Here is a 21,253-nt window from a genome sequence, read left to right as displayed (position 1 = left end):
CCTGCTCTGGTCGTCTTTGTCTTTGTCCATCTGCCATCTTACCCAAAGGCCTGGTCCCAAATCCAGGATTTTTAACTTCCTCCTGAAGGAGAGGAGGGATGTTGAACCATTCACACCCAGGTCCAGCAGACAAGGGTCCTTTGTCTCACCCTTGCCATTCCACAGATATATAAACCCCTTTTCCTAGTTCCAACAGACTTCACTACCTCTGAGGATGCTTGCCATAGACGCAGGCGAAACGTCAGGAGAGAATGCCTCTAGAACATGGCCATATAGCCCAAAAAAACCTACAACAACCCAGTGATTCCGGACATGAAAGCCTTTGACAACTTCTGGAAAGTCACTGTTAATAATACTATATACCACCCAAAACGTATCTCTGACTTGTGACAATCACTGAAAACACAAACACTTTCAAACAACTACATTTAAATTTTTTCTAGTAGGATTTTTTGTTACTGCTTTCACTTGTTATATATGCAGTGCCATTACTCACCTGTATTGTTTAAAACGAACTGTCAGAATTCAAGACACAACTGAAGACCTATCTCTTCTGGCAGGCCCACCCAGTCAATTTAAAATGTATTGCATTACAGTCCTTGCAGTATCCATTTTACTATATGCATTTTGTTGTGGTGTATTCAAATGTAAGAATTTTAAGGTTGGCCCAGTGGCGCAGTGGGTTAACACCACTGAGCTGCTGAACTCGCTGACCGAAAGGTTGGCAGTTCGAATCCAGGGAGTGGGGCAAGTTCCCATTGTTAGCTCCGTCTTCTACCAACCTAGCAGTTTGAAAACACACAAATGTGAGATCAATAGGTACCACTTCTATGGGAAGGTGACAGCACTTGTTCTGGGACAGCCGCACCAGGAGCTCCAGCTTATCTTGATATTTGTTGATTGTTGCATGTATTTTAAAGTTCTATGCCTTTGCAGTTAGATGGCTTTCCTTAGTTTGCATTTATTGGATCTATGACCTGTCAATTATCGTTAGGTTCCCTGGTTCCGCCCCCTTTTTGGGTTTAGGAGGGAATAGGAGCCATTTTGGGTCAGTCCACACAGAGAAGCTTTTCATTCAGGACATAAAACCAAGAGCTCCTGTAGAAACAGTAGTCTTCTACAGCTTGGCCGGGGATATATAGCCCCATAGTTTGGCCAGAGATGCAGTCTCAGCACAGCTCTTTTGCTAAGGATTTTACAGCCTTTCAGTTCCTTTGCTGAGGGAATCTGGTCCCAGAGCACTTCAGCCAGCCATCACTGAAACCTGAACACCTTCCTTTCCCCTGGAAGTCTACAAAGCTCTGCTTGGTAAGGGTCACTTGCGGCAGCCAGAAGCAGTTGGTACTGGGTGCAGGGGCTCCACGCCAACAGAGGCAAAGACAGACTGCCCAGACAAGAGGTTAAGGATTTCTCCATTAGTTAAAATACAGTTATGAAGGTAGTGCCTGTACCCTGTGGACAAGATTGAGAGAGCCAATAGACTATTAAGAAAGCATTGAAGTACCTGTTTGATTTCAAGAATAAAGAACTTTGTTGAACCTTTAAGCAATCTAAAGACTGTTTAAGGAAATCCAAAGGCCTTTAATCTGAGGCAGCCCTGGCGTCCCGTTGGGCACACAGAATTTATGTCCTGTCTACAGTCTCATGTACAGGCCCAGCGTGCGACAGCACAGCGCTCCATGAACTCATGCCAGCCACATGACCTTGGAGGTGTCTATGGACAACACTGACTCTTCGGCTTAGAAATGAAGATGAGCACCAACTCCCAGAGTTGGACATGACTAGACTTAATGTCAGGGGAAACATTTTCCTTTACCTTATTTTATGGTGATGTGTTTTAACTCTGTTGTGCCCAGCCTTGAGCCACGGGAAGTGCTGAGTAACAAAAACAATTTATTGGTGTTGTTGTTGTCAATATTTTTAAACAAAAATGTTGAAATTCAATTTAACTGACAATACTATCCTGGATGGACCAATGCGTTCGCAACGAGACTTTGAAATTTGCTACTGGCTGTCAGTTTTGATGTTCATTTTATACACTATTAAATGTTTTGTTTTGTTATATTGCTTTTGTTATTATTTTGCTGATATGCATTTTAATGTGTTATGTTTTAACTGTTCTGTTTGGCTTGGCCCCATGTAAGCTGCCCCAAGTCCCTTCGGGGAGATGGAGGCAGGGTATAAAAATAAAATTATTATTACATCATCATCATCATCATCATCTAAGAATAAGGCACTTTTCATGTTTCTACGTGCATCAAATCTACAATGTATTTTTCTAGTGTGTTTTCTGAATTCATTGAGGAAATACAGGAAGCCTAAGTAGTGCATTACCTAATGTTCATTACTTATTTATAGTCACCTCTCCTTTTCCTTCCTCCTCTACTTTCATATTCCTCAATTCAAATATCAATTCAAGCTCCTTGGGGACTGACTTTTGTTAATGCTTACATTGCGTTTATGAAGCTTATGATCACAGATAGCACTGTATGGACATCAACAAACAGCCCTGAATTGGGTCCAAATGCAGCCCCACCCTGCGACTCCAGCCACAACAGTACCTTCATGTTCGACTCCTGGGACGGAGAGGTCTTCTGTTCCTTGCCAGAGAATTTTCCCAGTTTCGGCATCCCGGAGGTTCATCCAATTTCTGTTTGTGAGGCAGTTAAGGAAAATGCAGCACCCCAAGTTTGAAAGCCCCAGCCCTCTTGCCACACCAAGGAGCACATCCCATCAGGCTGAGACTGGCAGTCTGTTAAGGACATGTACACACATATTTATCTGCCCTATGCACGTCAATGTCCTTTTTTGGACAATGTAATAGTTGGTACAATGTTCCCTCGGTACTTCGCGGTTCACTTTTAGCGGACTCATGGTTTCGCGTGTTTTTGAAAATATTAATTAAAAATATTAAATATTTACATCTAGTGGAGGCCAAGGAGGCCAGGGATCCCAGAAGTGCGGCGGCCTGAGACACAACAGGAAAGGCCTGCCTCCCTGGCCTCCACAGACCCCGGAAGTGAAACGACTTGAAAGCACACAAAAACAACAACAATCCTATCTCATCAGCCAAAGGCAGGCCCACACTTCCCATTGAAATACTAATAAATTTGTATTTGTTAAAATTGTACTTCATTTTAATTATTGTATTGTTTTTAAGTGTTTTTGCACTACAAATAAGAGATGTGCAGTGTGCATAGGAATTCATTCATGCTTTTTTCAAATTATAATCCGGCCCTCCAACAGTTTGAGGGATTGTGACCTGGCCCTCAATTTAAAAAGTTTGTGGATCCCTGAACTACAGTTTGGAAAAGTTATTTTTGGACTACAGTTCCCATACTCCCCCAGTTTGTCAGAGAGATTCTGGAGCAACAGTCCAAATAAGGAATTGTGCCAAGCTCGGAGGCCCCTGTCACACAGCTGTATAAAATCCAAACTGGGTTATATGGCAGTGTGAACTCAGATAATCCAGTTCAAAGAAGATATTGTGGATGCTCTGCCTTGGTTTTCTAGGCTATATGGCTGTGTGGAAAGGCCCTAAGTCAGCTCCAACAATGACCCTCTCCTTTCTCCCTCTCAAATCCTAAATTCTGTCAACTAAAGACACCAGGAAGCAAACCTGGCCTTTTTAAAAAGACTAAACATGCTTTCTTCCATTGATCTGAACTATATAACCTTCCTTTTTCCAAAAGTCCAATGAAAAAAAATAGTGAAAGCACAAGAGTCCCCCGAAAAGAGTATTGACATCACAGAGCTGGTTGCAAATGTAGCTTTCTCGCTCTTTGACAGGAGAAATTTCTCCAGAAATTGCAACACACCTTAGGAAAGTAACGTACAGGATTTGAGGAAAGTGCAAAGCGTCAACATATAGATGTGTCTATGCGGAATCTCCTAGAAAAGCCAGAAGAAATCTTGGAATGAGTGAGCAGGTGCTTTCTAGAAGATCCAGTTAGCCGCTTATCTAACTGGGAAGAAGGTCGGCTACTAGAACACGTTATGCCATGCAAGAATTAGACATCCTGAACCAGATCCGCAGGCACCGTTATCTCCTAATGTGTTTAATTGGTTTAGCAGTTCTCCTATCTGAGGAGAAGAAAGGCTGTGGTTAAAAATAGGAAGATCCTTATCTGCAGAAGAGCAGCAGGGACATGCAGGCAGAAGCGAGAAGGCGGCGTTAAGTACGATTAAGTCACAGAGGCCTGAACAGCAGAGCTCTCTTTGAATGAAGTCTGCCAGAAGGGTTTGGATTAAGAAGGCGGTACAATACTACACTTAGGCAGAGAGAAATGAAATGCACAGGTTTAGGATGGGAGACACCTGGCTTGAAAAGAGTCCATAGAAAGGGTTCTAGGAGTCTTAGTGGACCACAAGCTGAATGTGTCCTAAGAGAGTGATGCGGCAGCTAGAAAGCCAATAAATCAATAGGAAACACAGCATACAAACTATCTACAGACCCACCAAGAAAATCCAACAAATGCTACGTTCAGCAAAGGAGAAGAGGGATCCTCTCACTTCTGCAGAAGTCTACCGTATACCATGCAGCTGTGGACAAGTCTACAGAGGGACAACCCAACGCAGCATTGCCCAAACACGAATCAAGGAACATGAAAGGCATTGCAGACTACTTCAACCAGAAAAGTCAGCCATAGGAGAGCACCTGATGAACCAACCTGGACACAGCATTTTATTCGAGAACACAGAAATACTGGACCACTCTCACAACCACCATGTCAGGCTACACAGAGAAGCCATTGAAATACACAAGCATGTGGACAATTTCAACAGAAAGGAGGAAACCATGAAAATGAACAAAATCTGGCTACCAGTATTAAAAAACTCTAAAATTGCACAACACAACAACAGAGAGGAAGCAGGCAGGAACATCTAATTACCTCTCAACAAAAGTTTGCTCCAGGCACACTCAGCCCATTGTAAGCTAATCAAGGTGGTCAGTAGAAACATTCACACCTAGCTCCAGCAGACAAGAGTCCTTTGTCTCACCCTGGTCATTCCACAGATATATAAACCCTTTTTCCTAGTTCCAACAGACCTCACTACCTCTGAGGATGCTTGCCATAGATGCAGGCAAAACATCAGGAGAGAATGCCTCTAGAACATGGCCATATAGCCCGAAAAAACCTACAACAACCCAATCAATAGTCTAGTGCAGTGTTTCTCAACATTACTAATGCCATGACCCCTTAATATAGTTTCTCATGTTGTGGTGATCCCCAACCATAACATTATTTTCGTTGCTACTTCAAAACTGTCATTTTACAACTGTTATGAAACATAATGTCAATATCTGATATGCAGGATGTATTTTCATACACTGGACTAAATTTGGCACAAATACCCAATATGCCCAAATCTGGATACTGGTGGGATTGATTTTGTCATTTGGGAGTTATACTTGCTGAGATTTATAGTTTACCTACAATCAAAGAGCATTCTGAACTCCACCAACAATGGAATTGAAACTCAACTTGGCACACAGAGCTCCCATGACCAAGAGAAAATGCTGGAAAGGTTTGGTGGGCATTGATCTTGAGTTCTGGAGTTGTAGTTCACCTACATCCAGAGAGCACTGTGGACACAAACAATGATGGGTCTGGACCAAATTTGGCACAAATACTCAATATGCCCAAATGTGAACACTGGTGGAGTTTGGGGAAAATAGACCTTGACATTTGGGTGTTGTAGTTGATGGGATTTATAGTTCACCTACAATCAAAGAGCATTCTGAACTCCACCAACAATGGAATTGAACTCAACTTGGCACACAGAGCTCCCATGACCAAGAGAAAATGCTGGAAAGGGTTGGTGGGCATTGATCTTGAGTTTTGGAGTTGTAGTTCACCTACATCCAGAGAGCACTATGGACTCAAACAATGATGGGTCTGGACCAAACTTGGCACATATACTCAATATGCCCAAATGTGAACACTGGTGGAGTTTGGGGAAAATAGACCTTGACATTTGGGTGTTGTAGTTGATGGGATTTATAGTTCACCTACAAAGAGCCCCTTGAACCCTACCAACAATAGAATTGGGCAACTTCCCACACAGAACCCCCATGATCAACAGAAAATACTGTGTTGTTGTAGGTTTTTCCAGGCTATATGGCCATGTTCTAGAGGCATTTTCTCCTGACGTTTCGCCTGCATTTATGGCAAGCATCCTCAGAGGTAGTGAGGTCCTCAGAGGTAGCGAGGTCCTCAAATAAATTTTTATTTGACATACATCTCTTTTTAAACATCTATAACAGGGATGGGCCACTGGTATGTCTTGGCTTCCCCACACTAAGTATTTGGGGTGGCATGAAGAGATTGGGGGGCAGGACAGAAGAAGAGATTGGGAAGGACTGCGTTGCCCAGAACTGGACCCAGGATTATTCCAAGTGATGTCTGACCAAAGCAGACACTAGAATCCTATTGATGCATTGGCCTTTTTTTTCTAACACACTGAATTCTGTATTAGAAGAAAGGGAGAATATAAATAAAATAAAATGAAATAAAACCCATATTGTCTGGAAAGATCATCTCCAATTGTAATATGTTCTTGTGAATAGAAGACATCAGCTGAGAAAGCCAAGATTACACTCTTGTTCAATATGGGCACAACTGAAACAGCTGGAATTTCTACAGAGCAATTATAGTAACGCAACTAGAAATGTGGTACAGATTACATCTAGTTCCAAATTCAAAGAGTCTAGGTTCTGTGCTAGGCAAGATGGAAATACATGTGCTCCCTATAGCCTTCTTTTTCAATTTCCGTTTCAAGTAATTTACTGCAATTGCACTGGTCAGAGGAAATGGCGAGGAACTAAAAATCTATCCCCAAACCCAGGCTTCTTAAAGCAAAAAGTCGCTTTACGCAGCACTCTGCCCTTTTTTCCTGTGTTCTAAAGCCCAAGGCAGTCTGAATAGATTGTGCCCAAGCAGATCAGCTCCAAAAGAGGAAGTCTGCTTGACCCATGATGGGAATTATATAAAACTCCAGATGTTGCTGTACTGTAATTCCCAGTATTTCTGACCACTTAATATGCGGGTGCAAATGCTTGGATGTGAATAATGTCCACTACTGGAAGGCCACAGAACTCTTACTCAGGGCTCAACGCTTTCTCACCTCAAAATCACCTTCCCCAATTTGTAGGAAAATGTATGTGTTGGAGATTTAACCACTCTTTTCTACTCTGCAGTTTGAACAAGGCTATGAAAGCCTTGCATCAGAGGATGCTTGCCATAGATGCAGGCGAAACGTCAGGAGAAATGCCTCTAGAACATGGCCCTATAGCCCGAAAAAACCCACAAGAACCTATTAAATAGATTTCTGCAAAGGAAGTCACAAGAAACTCAAGCTTGCATGCACTGTGCAGAAAACAGCAGCTTCATTGTTCCAGTTTTAGGCCTCAAATTTCAGTGATTTGTAAAGTCCAGGGTGGAGAACTGAATGGAGATGGAAGAGAAAAGAAAAAAGATGCTCCTAATCCATAATCATCTCTACCAAATTCAGACCCTTATTAAACCACTCAAGAATTCAATTTTGAGAAAAGGGTGAGCTGCCGAGCAAAAAGAAAAGCTGATGGACTCCAGGAGGGGATCCAAATGTGTTATGTCTGAATTAACTGCTCATTTTCTCCCTTTTACCTGTCAAAGGGGAAATGAAGTTCTAGTCAAGAAAGCAGCTCTCATAATAATGCCATCAAGGCACTTGAGCCTGAGACATAACCCCACCATCCACTTGGCAGAAAGACATGAAGTGCTGATTTATAAAAACCCATGAAAAAGTACAGATTAGGCAGAAACATGGTGCAGAATACCCAGGCAGTGCCAGCCATCAGCTCCATGGAGTTTTGTCAAATGTATGGATATTTGGGAGCCCCCAAACGGTTCCCCGAATGGCTTCTACCTACTCTACCTTTATGAATCTTCAAGTCAAGAGTAATGTTCTTCTAAGCCAGATGTATTGAGGCTTGCCACTTACTTCTTCTGGAGCTACAGATGAACTCTCTCAGGTAACTGGGCTTCTAGGCAATAAATGATTGGAGAAAGCGTATTTGGAAGTTCAGAAGGATCTGCTGCTGATCTGATTAATACCCCTGAAGAAGTCCAATCAATTTACATACAGGCTGAAACACACAGGACTCTTTAGAATAATAAATTCAGACTATCTATAAGCATATGGATATGGATATAGATTACAAGAATAATTGACAACTGGAAAATAGAGGGAGAAATTGTGGAGGCCGTGACAGACTTTGTATTTCTAGGTGCAAAGATGACTGCAGATGCAGACTGTGGCCAGGAAATCAGAAGATGCTTCCTTCTTGGGAGGAGAGCAATGTCCAATCTCAATAAAATAGTAAAGAGTAGAGACATCAGACTGGCAACAAAGATCCGCCTAGTCAAAGCCATGGTATTCCCCAAGGTAGTCACCTACGGATGTGAGAGCTGGACCTTAAGGAAGGCTGAGCGAAGGAAGAGAGATGCTTTTGAGCTGTGGTGCTGGAGGAAAGTTCTGAGAGTGCCTTGGACTGTGAGAAGATCCAACCAGTCCATCCTCCAGGAAATAAAGCCCAACTGCTCATTGGAGGGAAGGATACTAGAGACAAAGTTGAAGTACTTTGGCCACATCATGAGGAGACAGCAAAGCCTAGAGAAGACAATTATGCTGGGGAAAGTGGAAGGCAAAAGGAAGAGGGGCCGACCAAGGGCAAGATGGATGGATGGCATCCTTGAAGTGACTGGACTGACCTTGAAGGAGCTGGGGGTGGTGACGGCCGACAGGGAGCTCTGGCGTGGGCTGGGCCATGAGGTCACGAAGAGTCGGAGATGACTGAACGAATGAACAACAACATAAGTATATGGAGACCAATTTGCTTTTTCTAATGGTTTATAATCTATATTTTTCTGTATTGATTCCTGCTTCAAAAGATGTCTAGACCAACCATCAGGTTAAATCCATGCAAATGCTTCCACCAGTTATCTAAACTTTAACACAACTACTCAATAAAGGATGAGGACCTGTAGTTCAATTGTGCTCATGAGACAGCTTAATGGTGCTCATGTCTATATCATTGAAATGCCGCAGAAGCCAAAATCCAAACTGTTCCCTAAAGTCACAATGAAGGCACCTTTAAACACAGACGAATTTTATCTATCATGCCAGTCTGTACTTTATTCCAAATAAAGAATGTTAGACTGTAAGGTGTCATAAGTTTCTATATATTTTTTGCTGCAAAAGACTACCAACTACCCTTGAAAACCTAGGCTCATATAAGTTCAGGAATTCATCACTCCATCAACACGCATGCTTTGTACAAAAATAGTATTTTCAAGATGAGTCACTTGTACAAAGAATGCATGTTGATGGGGTGATGATATCACAAACGTGATATCGGAGTGGCTAGTTGTTTCTGAAAGAAAAAACACACATAGTTTCACAGCATTTTAAAATAGTTTGCCACAGCCAACAAGGAAACTATGCCAGACAGAAGCACCAGTTTACCACCCAACCCCTTGATTGGAAACTGAGAGAGAGGTGACTAGTGGAGTGCAAAAAGTGACAAGTGGAGTGCCCTAAGCAGGGTTCCGTCCTGGGCCCAGTCCTGTTCAGTATCTTTATTAATGACTTAGATGAAAGGTTAGAAAGCATGATCATCAAATTTGCAAACGACACCAAATTGGGAGGGATAGCCAATACCCCAGAAGACAGGAGGAGAATTCAAAACAATCTTAAGAGATTAGAGAGATGATGGGCCAAAACTAACAAAATGAAGTTCAACAGGGACAAATGCAAAACACTCCACTTAGGTACAAAAAAATGAAATGCAAATATACAGAATGGGGGCGGTGCCTGGCTCAACAGCAGGACATGGGGAAAAGATTTTGGAGTCCTTGTGGGGAGGAAGTGGAAAATGAGCCAACAATGTCATGCACTGATAAAAAAAGGCAATGGGATTTTGGCCTGCATAAATAGGAATATAGAGTCTAGATCCAGAGAAGTCATGCTACCCCTTTACTCTGCCTTGGTCAGACCACACCTGGAATACTTTGTCCAATTCTGGGAGATGTTGACAAGCAGGGAAAGTGCCCAGAGGAGGGTGACTCAAATGATCAAGGGTCTACAGAATAAGCCCTATGAGGAATGGCTTAAAGAGCTGGACATGTTTAGCCTTCAGAAGAGAAGGCTAGGGGGAGACATGACAGCCATATTTATTTATTTATTTATTTATTTACAGTATTTATATACCGCTTTTCTCACCCCTAGGGGGACTCAAAGCAGTATGTGTGTGTGTGTGTGTGTGTATACATATACATATATATGTGTGTGTGAGAGGGGAAGTCATAGGGAGGAGGGAGCAGGCTTCCTTTCTGCTGCTCTGAAGACTAGGACGCAGAAAAATGGCTTCAAACTACAGGAAAGAAGATTCAACTTGAACATTAGGAAGAACTTCCTGAGTGAGAGAGCAGTTCAGCAGTGGAACTCTCTGCTCCGGAGTGTGATGGAGGCTCCTTCTTTGGAGACTTTTAAGCAGAGGCTGGATGGCCATCTGTTGGGGGTGCTTTGAATGTGATTTTCCTGCTTCTTTACAAGGGGTTGGACTGGCTGGCCCATGAGGTCTCTTCCAACCCAAGGATTCTATGATTCTAGAACAGGAATTCATCCTCACAGACAATTTCAAGAAAAATATAACATTTTGAACAAATGAGGGACATAAAATATGTGCTTGTAAGAGCACAAGTGACTGGAGAATTGAGAATGTTGCAGGCTTGGGCATTAGATACATGAAGACTATGACATATGACAACGCCTTTCACTTCTTAAATTGCAACCTCTGTTTCCAGTATCAGATTCTAAGAGGCATGCCCTACAAAACATTGAAAAACACATTCAATTCTTTGGAACCACTGTCCTGTTTCTAAGGATCTATTGTCAGCTTTGGTTCCCTCATCATCATCATCATCATCATCCACAAAGTCGTTCATATTTCCCAAAACATTTCCTTAATTGAATCATTTCCTTTATCACCCATGCATCTACTGCCACATCCATACATTATCCACGCCTCTATTCCCCTTTCTTAAGTGGCAAGAATAGCAAAAGCTATCCTCCTAGCTGGCTTGAGTTTCTCAGCATTTTCTCTCCCCAATGCCAGAGGGTTTTTCCAAGCCTGCATCCAATCCATTTCAGAAACCCAACATTCCTGGCATCAATGCACCAAATCAGAGAGCCTGGCAGGGAGAGGAAACCAGAAGAGTGTTTCATTGGACAGTCAGCCATGAAGCCAAGAGCAACTTAAGAATGCTGCAATGATGCTAGCTGGCCCTCGTTTGCTGCTCTCTGCCAGGTGAAAATAAAGGCTACAGTTAGACCAGAAACCCATCTCCTAAACGGCATTTGCTTTCATAGAACCATAGTTGGGAGACTTTATGACAATGATTCTGGGGGGATTATCAGTTCTGACAAAAGGATGTTTATTTACCAGCCAACCCTTTGCATGTTAACAAATAAAGTGCCCTATTTACTCGGTTTTTGGCCTAAATGACCATGCCAAAATCAGGATGCGCACTACATCCACATCATACAATAATCTGGTTGCTTCTGGGAAGGAATCCCACTGGAGCATTGCAACACACCCAAATACCTGGGAGTCACTCTGGACCGTGCTCTTACCTACAAGAAGCACTGCCTGAACATCAAGCAAAAAGTGGGTGCTAGAAACAATATCATACGAAAGCTGACTGGCACAACCTGAGGATCACAACCAGATACAGTGAAGACATCTGCCCTTGCGCTGTGCTACTCTGCTGCTGAGTATGCATGCCCAGTGTGGAACACATCTCACCACACTAAAACAGTGGATGTGGCTCTTAATGAGACATGCCACATTATCACGGGGTGTCTGCGCCCTACACCACTGGAGAAATTACACTGTTTAGCCGGTATTGCAACACCTGACATCTGCCGGGAAGTAGCAGCCAATAGTGAAAGGACCAAGGCAGAGACATCTCCAGCTCATCCCCTGTTTGGGTATCAACCAGCATGTCAACGACTTAAATCTAGAAACAGTTTTCTAAGATCTACAGAGACACTAGCTGGAACACCTCAGCAAGCGAGAGTCCAAAAGTGGCAGGCTCAAACCAGAACCTCAACCAATGGCTGATACCAAATGAGAGCCCCCCCCCCCCCGGGCACACAGAGGACTGGGCGACTTGGAAGGCATTGAACAGACTGCGCTCTGGCACCACAAGATGCAGACCCAACCTTCAGAAATGGGGCCACAAAGTGGAATCCACGACATGCAAGTGTGGAGAAGAGCAAACCACTGACCACCTGCTGCAATGCACCCTGAGCCCTGCCACATGCACAATGGAGGACCTTCTTGCAGCAACACCAGAAGCGCTCCAAGTGGCCAGATACTGGTCAAAGGACATTTAATCAACTACCAAACTCACAAATTTTGTATTTTGTCTGTTTGTTTGCTTTGTTCTGTTAGAAATGTAATATAATTGACTGGTTGCCCTGACACCGCAAATGAATAAATACAATAATCTTAGTGCTGAGCCAAATCAAAAGGAGAGGCTGCTTCAAGAGCTTCTCTTTGAAGGATGCCATCTCTAACTTAATTATCAATGTGCTATGCTATTCTAGGATTTGTAGTTTGGTGAGGCATCTACATTCTTTGACAGAAAAGATGTCAAACTATAGCCCTCATGACTTTGGTGTCATAGCACTTTTGTGTTTTAAAGAAGGGATTCTAAGCAGGCAGCAACTATAATGGCCAAATGACAAAGAGGGCACTTTTTGCTGCTGCACATTACATTCAGCAGCAAATACCTTTTCTGGTTTCAGGGTTTTGAAAATGGTGCACCTTAGATTCGATGGTGCATTAGACTCAAGTAAATATGGTACTATTTGAAGACAACAAGAAGGTATTTCTTTGAAACAAATCATTAATTTGCCAGAAACCCTAATGACAGGGCTGATATCTGTGATTCCATGTACCTGACAAAGGATGTCCTCTCTAGGTATCTTCTAGGTCAGTGGTTCTCAACCTTCTTAATGTCGCGACCCCTTAATACAGTTCTTCATGTTGTGGTGACCCCCAAACAAAAAATAATTGTTATTGCTACTTCATATCTGCAACATTGCTACTGTTATTATGTAAATATCTGATATGCAGGATGTATTTTCATCACTGAATAAAATTTGAATACTGGTGGGGTTGGGGGGATTAATTTTGTCATTTGGGAGTTGTAGTTGCTGGGATTTATAGTTCACCTACGATCAAGAGAATTATGAACCACACCAATGACAGAATTGGGTAAAACTTCCCACACAGAACCCCCATGACCAACAGAAAATGTTGTGTTTTCTGATGGTCTTTGGTGACCCCTCTAAAAACCCCTCGCGACCCTTCCAGGGGTCCCGACCCCCAGGTTGAGAAACACTGTTCTAGGTGCTCCAGCATAATTTTCTGCCTGGACGTCCCTCCTTTCAATAAAGTTTACTATCATTTGTGGTTTCACATGTCCATGTAAAGTTTGGGAATACATCTGCTACAGATATGGAGGCCATATCGTATTTTCTTTCAGAATAATTAAGAAAATGCATAAGACATGTTGATGTAGTTACTGCTACCAAATCACTTCTCAAAACTATTTAAGAAAAGGGAGACTTTTAGGTAAAACTTAGTACAATATCAGATTATTATAGTGCCTAGTTTGGATCTCTTTTTCTCTGACTTACTCATCAGGTCAACGAAGCATGAATTTATGCAAAAGTGGCCACTTCAGAGAAAGCGGGTTATGTGAGATTTTTTCTGGACTCCTTTTGCCAAGCCCATGTTGTCAGATTTCCCTTTTCTACATGTCAGGAGCAACTTCAGAAACTGCAAGTCACTTCTGGTGTGAGAGAATTGAACATCTGCAAGGTCATTGCCCAGGGGATGCCCAGATGTTGTGCCATCCTGTGGTAATTTCTCTCGTGTCCCACATGAGGAGCTGGAGCTGACAGACAGGAGCTCACCCCGCTCCCCGGATTCAAGCCACCTATCTTGCGGTCAGCAGTTCTGCTGGCACAAGGGTTTAACCCATTGACCCACTGGGGGTACCTCATTTTCCATTGATATCCAGTCTTTCATGCTCACACACTTGTGGGAAAGAAGAAAAATACAAGATATGAGTCCATGAAACGTGAACAGTAGCAGTAGGCTTGAAGAGTTCAATTTATTCAAGATAAGAACAGAGTGACTCATTCATAACGGTCAGTAACTTATGATAAGACTGGCTTTCCAGCTGCGATATGTTAATGATTGTCAGCCAACTCAATATATTCAGTTTAGGCTTTGTCAGACTGGAGCAGGGAGCTTCTTTTCAACCCAAAAGCATAACATTATCAAAATCCAATTAGACAGGCAGCAGCATCACGAGGTGCTGCTTTTGTACAGGTCACTGCACTAAAACAGCTGCTTTTTACATTTCTTGAAAATGCCACAAAGGGGATCCAAAGCGTATTGGGGTGCCTTTGCATCATCTATTTGTCCTGCCAAACAGTAACGCTTCCCACATATGAAAAAGCAGATTCATCTACCATAATGAATGCCACAATAATATTAGTCTCTGTTTCAGGGGTCACAATTCTTCCTGTTTTATGAACATGGAAGGGATCAGAAAGTTACTTTGGGATACATATGACATATGAAAATTATAATGGAACCATAGTTTTACTTGTTGGGGATGCTGGACAAATAACTAGAGAGCTAACATGGAAGACTATTACTATATATGATCACTGCAGCGAGAATGAGCTATGTACAAAGATGGAAAGAATCAGCTATCTGGATGCATGATGAATGGCAAATGAAGATGTATGAATTAGCTGAAATGGACAATTCGACTATATTGATCAAGAAGAAAGACTGGGACTTGTTTATCATTTTTTACAGGAAAAAATGGTGACAAACTTCAATTATGGGTTTTCTGATTTAGAAGAGTGTTATTAAAAGTAGAAGGATGGCTATATAGCGATATTTATATATTATTATTGAGGTATTGAATGGTTGCCAACTGTAAACTGCCTTGAGTCGCCGTCGGGCTGAGAAAGGCGGTATACAAATATGATAAATAAATAAATAATATCTAAAGGGAATCTATATAAATAAAAATCTAATGTTCGTTTGTGGGATTAATAGAACTCAAAACCACAGGACGAATTGACACCAAATTTGGACACAAGACACCTAACAACCCAATGTATGTCCTTCACTAAAAAAATGATTTTGTCATTTGGGAGTTGTAGTTGTTGGGATTTATAGTTCACCTACAATCAAAAACATTCTGAACGATGGAATTGAACCAAACTTGGCACACAGTTCTCCCATGACCAACAGAAAATACTGAAAGGGTTTAGTGGGTAGTGTCCTTTGGTTTTGGAGTTGTAGTTCACCTACATCCAGAGATCACTGTGGACTCAAACAATGATGGATCGGGACCAAACTCTACACGAATACTCAATATGCCCAAATGTGAACACTGTTGGGAGTTTGTGGAAAATGGAATCTTGACATTTGGGAGTTGTAGTTGCTGGGATTTATAGTTCACCTACAATCACAGAGCATTCTGAACCTCACCAATGATAGAATTGGGCCAAACCGCCCACACAGAACCCCCATGAGGGCCACAGCAACGCATGGCAGGGGACGGCTAGTGGAAATTAAAGAATGAAAACCAGCAGGCAACAACTGCAAGGCTTGTAAACTAGTTCTAGTAATTATATGTTTAGTATATATTTAGAAATATGGGTTTCTTTGTATTAGGGTGATTGTCTTAGATATAGTTCTGTCGTACATGATGAAAAACGTTTCCTTGGCATGGTTTCTATTTCATTTAATTTTTTTCTTTCTGTATTTCTGAATATTCAGTATATATATTCACAGCACAGAGACCAAAGGAAGTTTCTTTGAGGAGGCAACAACTCCCATCGCCTATCATGAATAACTTCCCTTTATCTCTTCTTCTGCCAGTCACAAAGAACGCTGCCACAGATTTGTCTCTGCAGCCCAATAAAGACTCTTTATTTGGAAGGCCATACCTCCACAAGGCTGAACGTCAAAGCAAACCAATGCACACCTCCAGAGCATACTTGGTGCACCTGAGGACAAAAGGGAAGCAAGCAAGCCACTCTCCCAGAGGACTCCTGTTTGTGGTACTTAGCATTGCTGCCATGGCAATAGGTGCTAAAGGAGGAGGAGGAAGAGCTGTACTCTTTGAAAAAAAAATTAAAATAATCTGGGTAAACACCGGCCAAAAAGCCACATCATCCAGGTAGAGGCAAGCTTTCCTTTATAAAGCTAAGTGCTTTGACGCTAAAGAGACTTTTCAAAGACGTACAAAGGCAGTTTCTAGTAAGTGTTGGAAATGTGAGAAAATGTGTGGCAGTCTTGTAAAAAGATCCAGAAGCATTGTATTCAAATACATATGAGGCTGTTAGAAATTGTTAAGGTTAAAATTATGATGAAAACAGAGTTTTATCTGTTGGGAATGCTGGATCATCAACTAGAAAGAAAAGAAAAGTATATGGCAACTGCAGTGAGAATTGTCTATGCGCCAAGATGGAAGGAGCCAATTAAGTCAATGCAAGGAGAATGGCTGATGAAGATCTGCAAACGAGATGGGCAGATGGACTAAGCTGATGAAGGAAAAATCTTCTGATGAATTTCAAGAAAGACTGGGACTTCTTTATGACTTTTTCACAACAACAATGGGGAAAAACTTCCAATTGTTGTATTACTGAATTAGAGAAATAATAATAATAATAATAATAATAATTATTATTATTATTATTAAACTTTATTTTTACCCCGCTAGCATCTCCTGAAGGACTCGATGCGGCTTACAAAGGCCGAGGCCTCAACATAACAACAACATAAAACAATACAACTCAAAGCAAATCATAAACATAAAGCAATATTAACAAAACATTACATCATAAACACAGTAAAACCAAGGCCGGGCCAAGTAGTGGGTACATATTAAAAAGTGCTGGGTGTGATAGGCAGCATATTGGATTTCAGGGCATGTGCAATGTGCAGAGGATCCTAAAACACTAATAAAGTGCTTCTGGGACATAGTGCTGAAGTTTCCTATTCTGGGAAGGCACATCGGAATAGCCAGGTCTTCAAGAAATGTCATTAAAAATGGAAGTGTGCTTATAAAGTACTGGTATTTTCCAAAGAGAGTAGGATATGGGGTAAAGACCTACAGACAATGACTGTGAAGCTCATAGAATAGTTTTTGGAGCTATGTGTTTAGGATGGTTTTTAAGTTGTCATCATTTCAGTGTGATAGATTATGAAAATCCGCTTTCTTTGTTTTGTCTTTTATTTTTCTTTATTTCTGAATATTAGTATATAAAAAAAATAAATCTAAATGCTGAAGTAAGCCTTTTAAAATAGGCAGTGGAGACCTGACATCTGGAATTGCTTTCCTCCCTGCCTGTGCCAGGACAGACTACCAGGAGTGTGCCAAAGGACCAGCACTGCTCCTGTGGCAGGGATGCGAAGTAATCCAAAAGGAATTTGCAACCAAAACGAAATCCAGATTGTTGCAATGGGAGGCTGCACTTCCTTCCCCCATCACTGTCTTTGTAGGCTGTCTTCTAAGGAGAGGGTCAGGTTCTAGGCTTTGCCTTGTGAAGCCAGATAATTAAATGGGAGTGGTCCAAGAGGCTAAACTTCACAGATGTTTAACATGCACCTTCAATCAGTTCCCCATGCAACCTTGGATTCCAAGCAAGCACAGCGAATGCAAATGGGTCCCTCATTACAGATTTAATCCTGTGGAAATTTCACAGTGGATTTACATTAAGCCGCAGCGACTAATGAGCAAAATAAAAATTCAGATCAGGTTGCAAGACCGACCAAGGCGAGCACTCCATGGAAACCCAGGCCAACAAAGGAACCAGTTTCTATTTGCTGACAGAGCATCAGGGCAGGATAGGCAGCCTCAGTCAGTATTAGCATTGGCTATTCCCTAGGTGGAACAATCCCCAACGCAGGTACTGTGGCAGGATCGTACAGACTTTGTTCTTAGGCAAACAATACAAGAAAGCAACCTCAATTCTTTTACTGAAACATGCACTGATCCATTTATTTTGCACAACTGTTCCTTGTTCAGCTCACCACATGCGGAGAGGCACAGAACTATGCTTTTTTCGTGTCAGGAGCAACTTGAGAAACTGCAAGTCACTTCTGATATGAGAGAATTGGCCATCTGCAAGGACGTTGCCCAGGAGACACCTGGATATTTTATCATCCTGTAGGAAGCTTCTCTCATGTCCCTGCATGAGAAGCTGGAACTAACAGATGGGAGCTCATCCTGCTCCCTGGATTTGAACCGCTGACCTTTTGGCCAACAGTTCTGTTGGCACAAGGACGTAACCCACTGAGCCACCGGGGACTCCTAGAACGATGCTGAATCCCATTCACTGGCCGCTAAAAACCCCTGGCTTCCCAACCTAGGATGTCCATCAAATGTTATAGATTACATGAATTATGCTGGGTCTCATTCAGTAGTCCAGATTTTATGATGGGTGAAATAATCCAATACTTCTGGAAGGCATCACTTTAGGGAATCCTGCAATGACACAAGCACTGCTCCAGGCACATGGCTCACCAAGTACATTACCAAATTGGTGGCATCCCAGCAGACAGGTGCTGTCCCTTAACACCACAACACAATATAGTGTTATTTTTTATAACTATCAAAGTAAATAAAAAAACAGAATTCATGCCACAACAGATGAGAAAAGGAAGACGCAACTAACTCTCACAGAAAACAGGCTGAATAATTCCACATTTGGAGGTCAGGGACACTAAGTAGAACACTTCTTCTTCACACTAAGGGCTCTTTGTATGTGCCATCAAATTCACATCAGTTCAATCAAAAGTTCCCTCTTCAACTTTGACACCCAAGGCGGTATCTGTCCTCAGATGTTGCCATAAGTTAACTCCCTTACCTTGCAGCTGGTGTGGTGGGCAGCTCAGAGAGTGCAAAGAAGGCACTCTCTTTCCCTTTGAAATCCTAGTGGCTTTCATTAGTCTTTTAGTCATCAATAAATAAGCTGCAACAACCTTTTCCTACTACTGCTGCTGCTCCGTGAGGGAAAGTGCAGGCCAGAGAGATAGGGGAAAGGGTTTCCCACAGAGCAGCACAGCAGGGGCTTCACAAACTGCCTCTCCAGCCTGTAGAGAGGGAGGGACAACCAGCTCCAAAAATCACCTACAAAGCTGGCCAACAAAAGCGAGGCCAGACACAGAAAGGCTGGAAAGAAGATGCCAAGGGGAGAAACTAGTGTCACACTCCTAGACAAAGCAGGTGCTTGCAGTTTTTCTTCATCACTGGTTGAATTCCCACAACTTAACACTACAGAACAGATGGCAAAGGTTTAATCTCTGTTCTGCTGTTAGGCTGGATGTGGTGTCCACTGTATAAACAGCCTTAAGTTAAGCTCTTGTAGCCTCTACAGTGTTCAAGAGGAAGATGGTGTCTGCCAGGTGTCAAGGCAGTCGTCCATTCATGACCAAGAAGGCAAGCTTATCTTGCTCTTAAGCTCACAAAACATGCAGGCAGTGGCATTTAGCACTTGCAATGTTAATGCTGCCAGTGGAGGCATCAGCATTGAACCTGCTCATGAACAAGAACCCAAAGAGGCAGGCCCGTAGCCAGGATTTTGATTTGGGGGGTGCTGAGTTTGATTTGGGGTGGGGGGTGGGGCCTGAGGATCTACCCTAGCAAACCTTTTGTATTGTTATCCCAATAGCCCCATGCATATGAGATATATTGAGCATGGTGATCGGATCATGATATGAATAAACGTAACAGTTTAAATAATGTACCAGTAAGGCCTTCTCGCAGACCACCATGAGTATTTGGGGGGGAGGGGTGTGTGCTGAAGCCCCTCAGCCCCCCACCCCCCGGCCACATGCCTGCAAAGAGGCTACAGCTCACTGTTGTACAAGCTTGTGTCAGTCAACGCTGGTGCCATGTTCAACACTGCTGCCTTACACATTCCTAAACAGCATAGGAATGTGCTAGAGCAGGCATGGGCAAACCTTGGCCCTCCGGGTGTTTTGGACTTCAACTTCCACAATTCCTAACAGCCTACCGGAGGGCTAAAGTTTGCCCATGCCTGTGCTAGAAGTAGAATGTTGAGTGTTGGGCTATGACTCTGGAGATGATGATGGGTTTCCCATAAGTTGGAAATGACGTGAAAGCACATAACAACAAGGACTTTGGTGTAGAGAGGCAGTACTTTTGAGGACTGGTGTCCATGCCTCTGTGCTACTCATAAGCAGCCCATCTGGTAGCACAAAACATGGATTTGCTTCCCAACAATGCTGCCAGAGAATAGCTGTACCTTGATTGCTCAAACCCAAGACATACAGGAAGGGATGGGATCTGTTACAAAAGCAAGAGGAAAGAACACAACAAATATAAAGGTGTTTCCATCTGTGAGAGCCCAATGGCTCCATGCAAGGGCCAAGAGAGCAGCCAGCCAGGAGGGACAGGAGCTAGAGACTTTTGCCTGCATGGCCACAGAAATACACAGGATGAACTGAATATAGAAATACATTTTAATACCTCTCTCCATATGCTAGAATATCAAGTCCAGAACTCCCTGTCCTAAACAACTAATACCTCCCGTGTGTGGCTTTAGATTTCCTTTTTTCACAGAGCGCTTCAAATGAGCAACTGAATCTACATTTGCCCTTGGGGTAAAGAGGTGTGGGCAGAATCTGCTTAATCCAGTTTTTGGTAATATTTTAGGAAACAGCATTATCTACTTTATTTACCAAGTCCATGCTCATAGCAATCATCAGAAGCATTTCTGCCGGGCACTTTAGTGGACGATTTATATCAGATTAAAGGCTCAGCCCTCCGGTGAGCTGCTCTTTAGCATGGGGCTTGCCTCCATTTCAACTATAGTTGGATCCTCTCCTTTCCAAAGAAAAATAATATGTTTGCTTAAAGTACAAAGCCCTACCAGACTCAAAAGTCTACCCCCCCCCCCCCAGCATTGTACAATTCTTCGTCTCATCAACTTAACCGAAGTTTCTGATGGATATGGCATACTTCTGACTCTTGTATTTAAGGTATCTTCAACTATAAAAATCTTTTTACAAATGACTCCTGCAGGCAGAAGTGTTCCCTTTTTCAAAAAGTATACATTCATGGTGTAACTCTAT

At 42.5% G+C, this 21,253-nt stretch overlaps 1 protein-coding gene across 1 annotated transcript in view; it reads right to left on the bottom strand.

Moving 5' to 3' along the window:
• PDE6D (phosphodiesterase 6D) overlaps positions 1-21,253 on the bottom strand; it is a 60,400-nt gene that overhangs the window by 14,757 nt on the left and 24,390 nt on the right. Inside the window, exon 2 of the mRNA XM_060767320.2 lies at positions 2,562-2,650. Within this exon, the coding sequence (XP_060623303.1) occupies positions 2,562-2,650 (89 nt within the window). The remainder of the gene's footprint in view (positions 1-2,561; positions 2,651-21,253) is intronic.

This window comes from Anolis sagrei, chromosome 3 (genome assembly GCF_037176765.1).
Source record: "Anolis sagrei isolate rAnoSag1 chromosome 3, rAnoSag1.mat, whole genome shotgun sequence".
NCBI classification, from domain to species: Eukaryota; Metazoa; Chordata; class Lepidosauria; order Squamata; family Dactyloidae; genus Anolis; species Anolis sagrei.
This window is presented reverse-complemented; position numbering and strand designations above follow the sequence as displayed.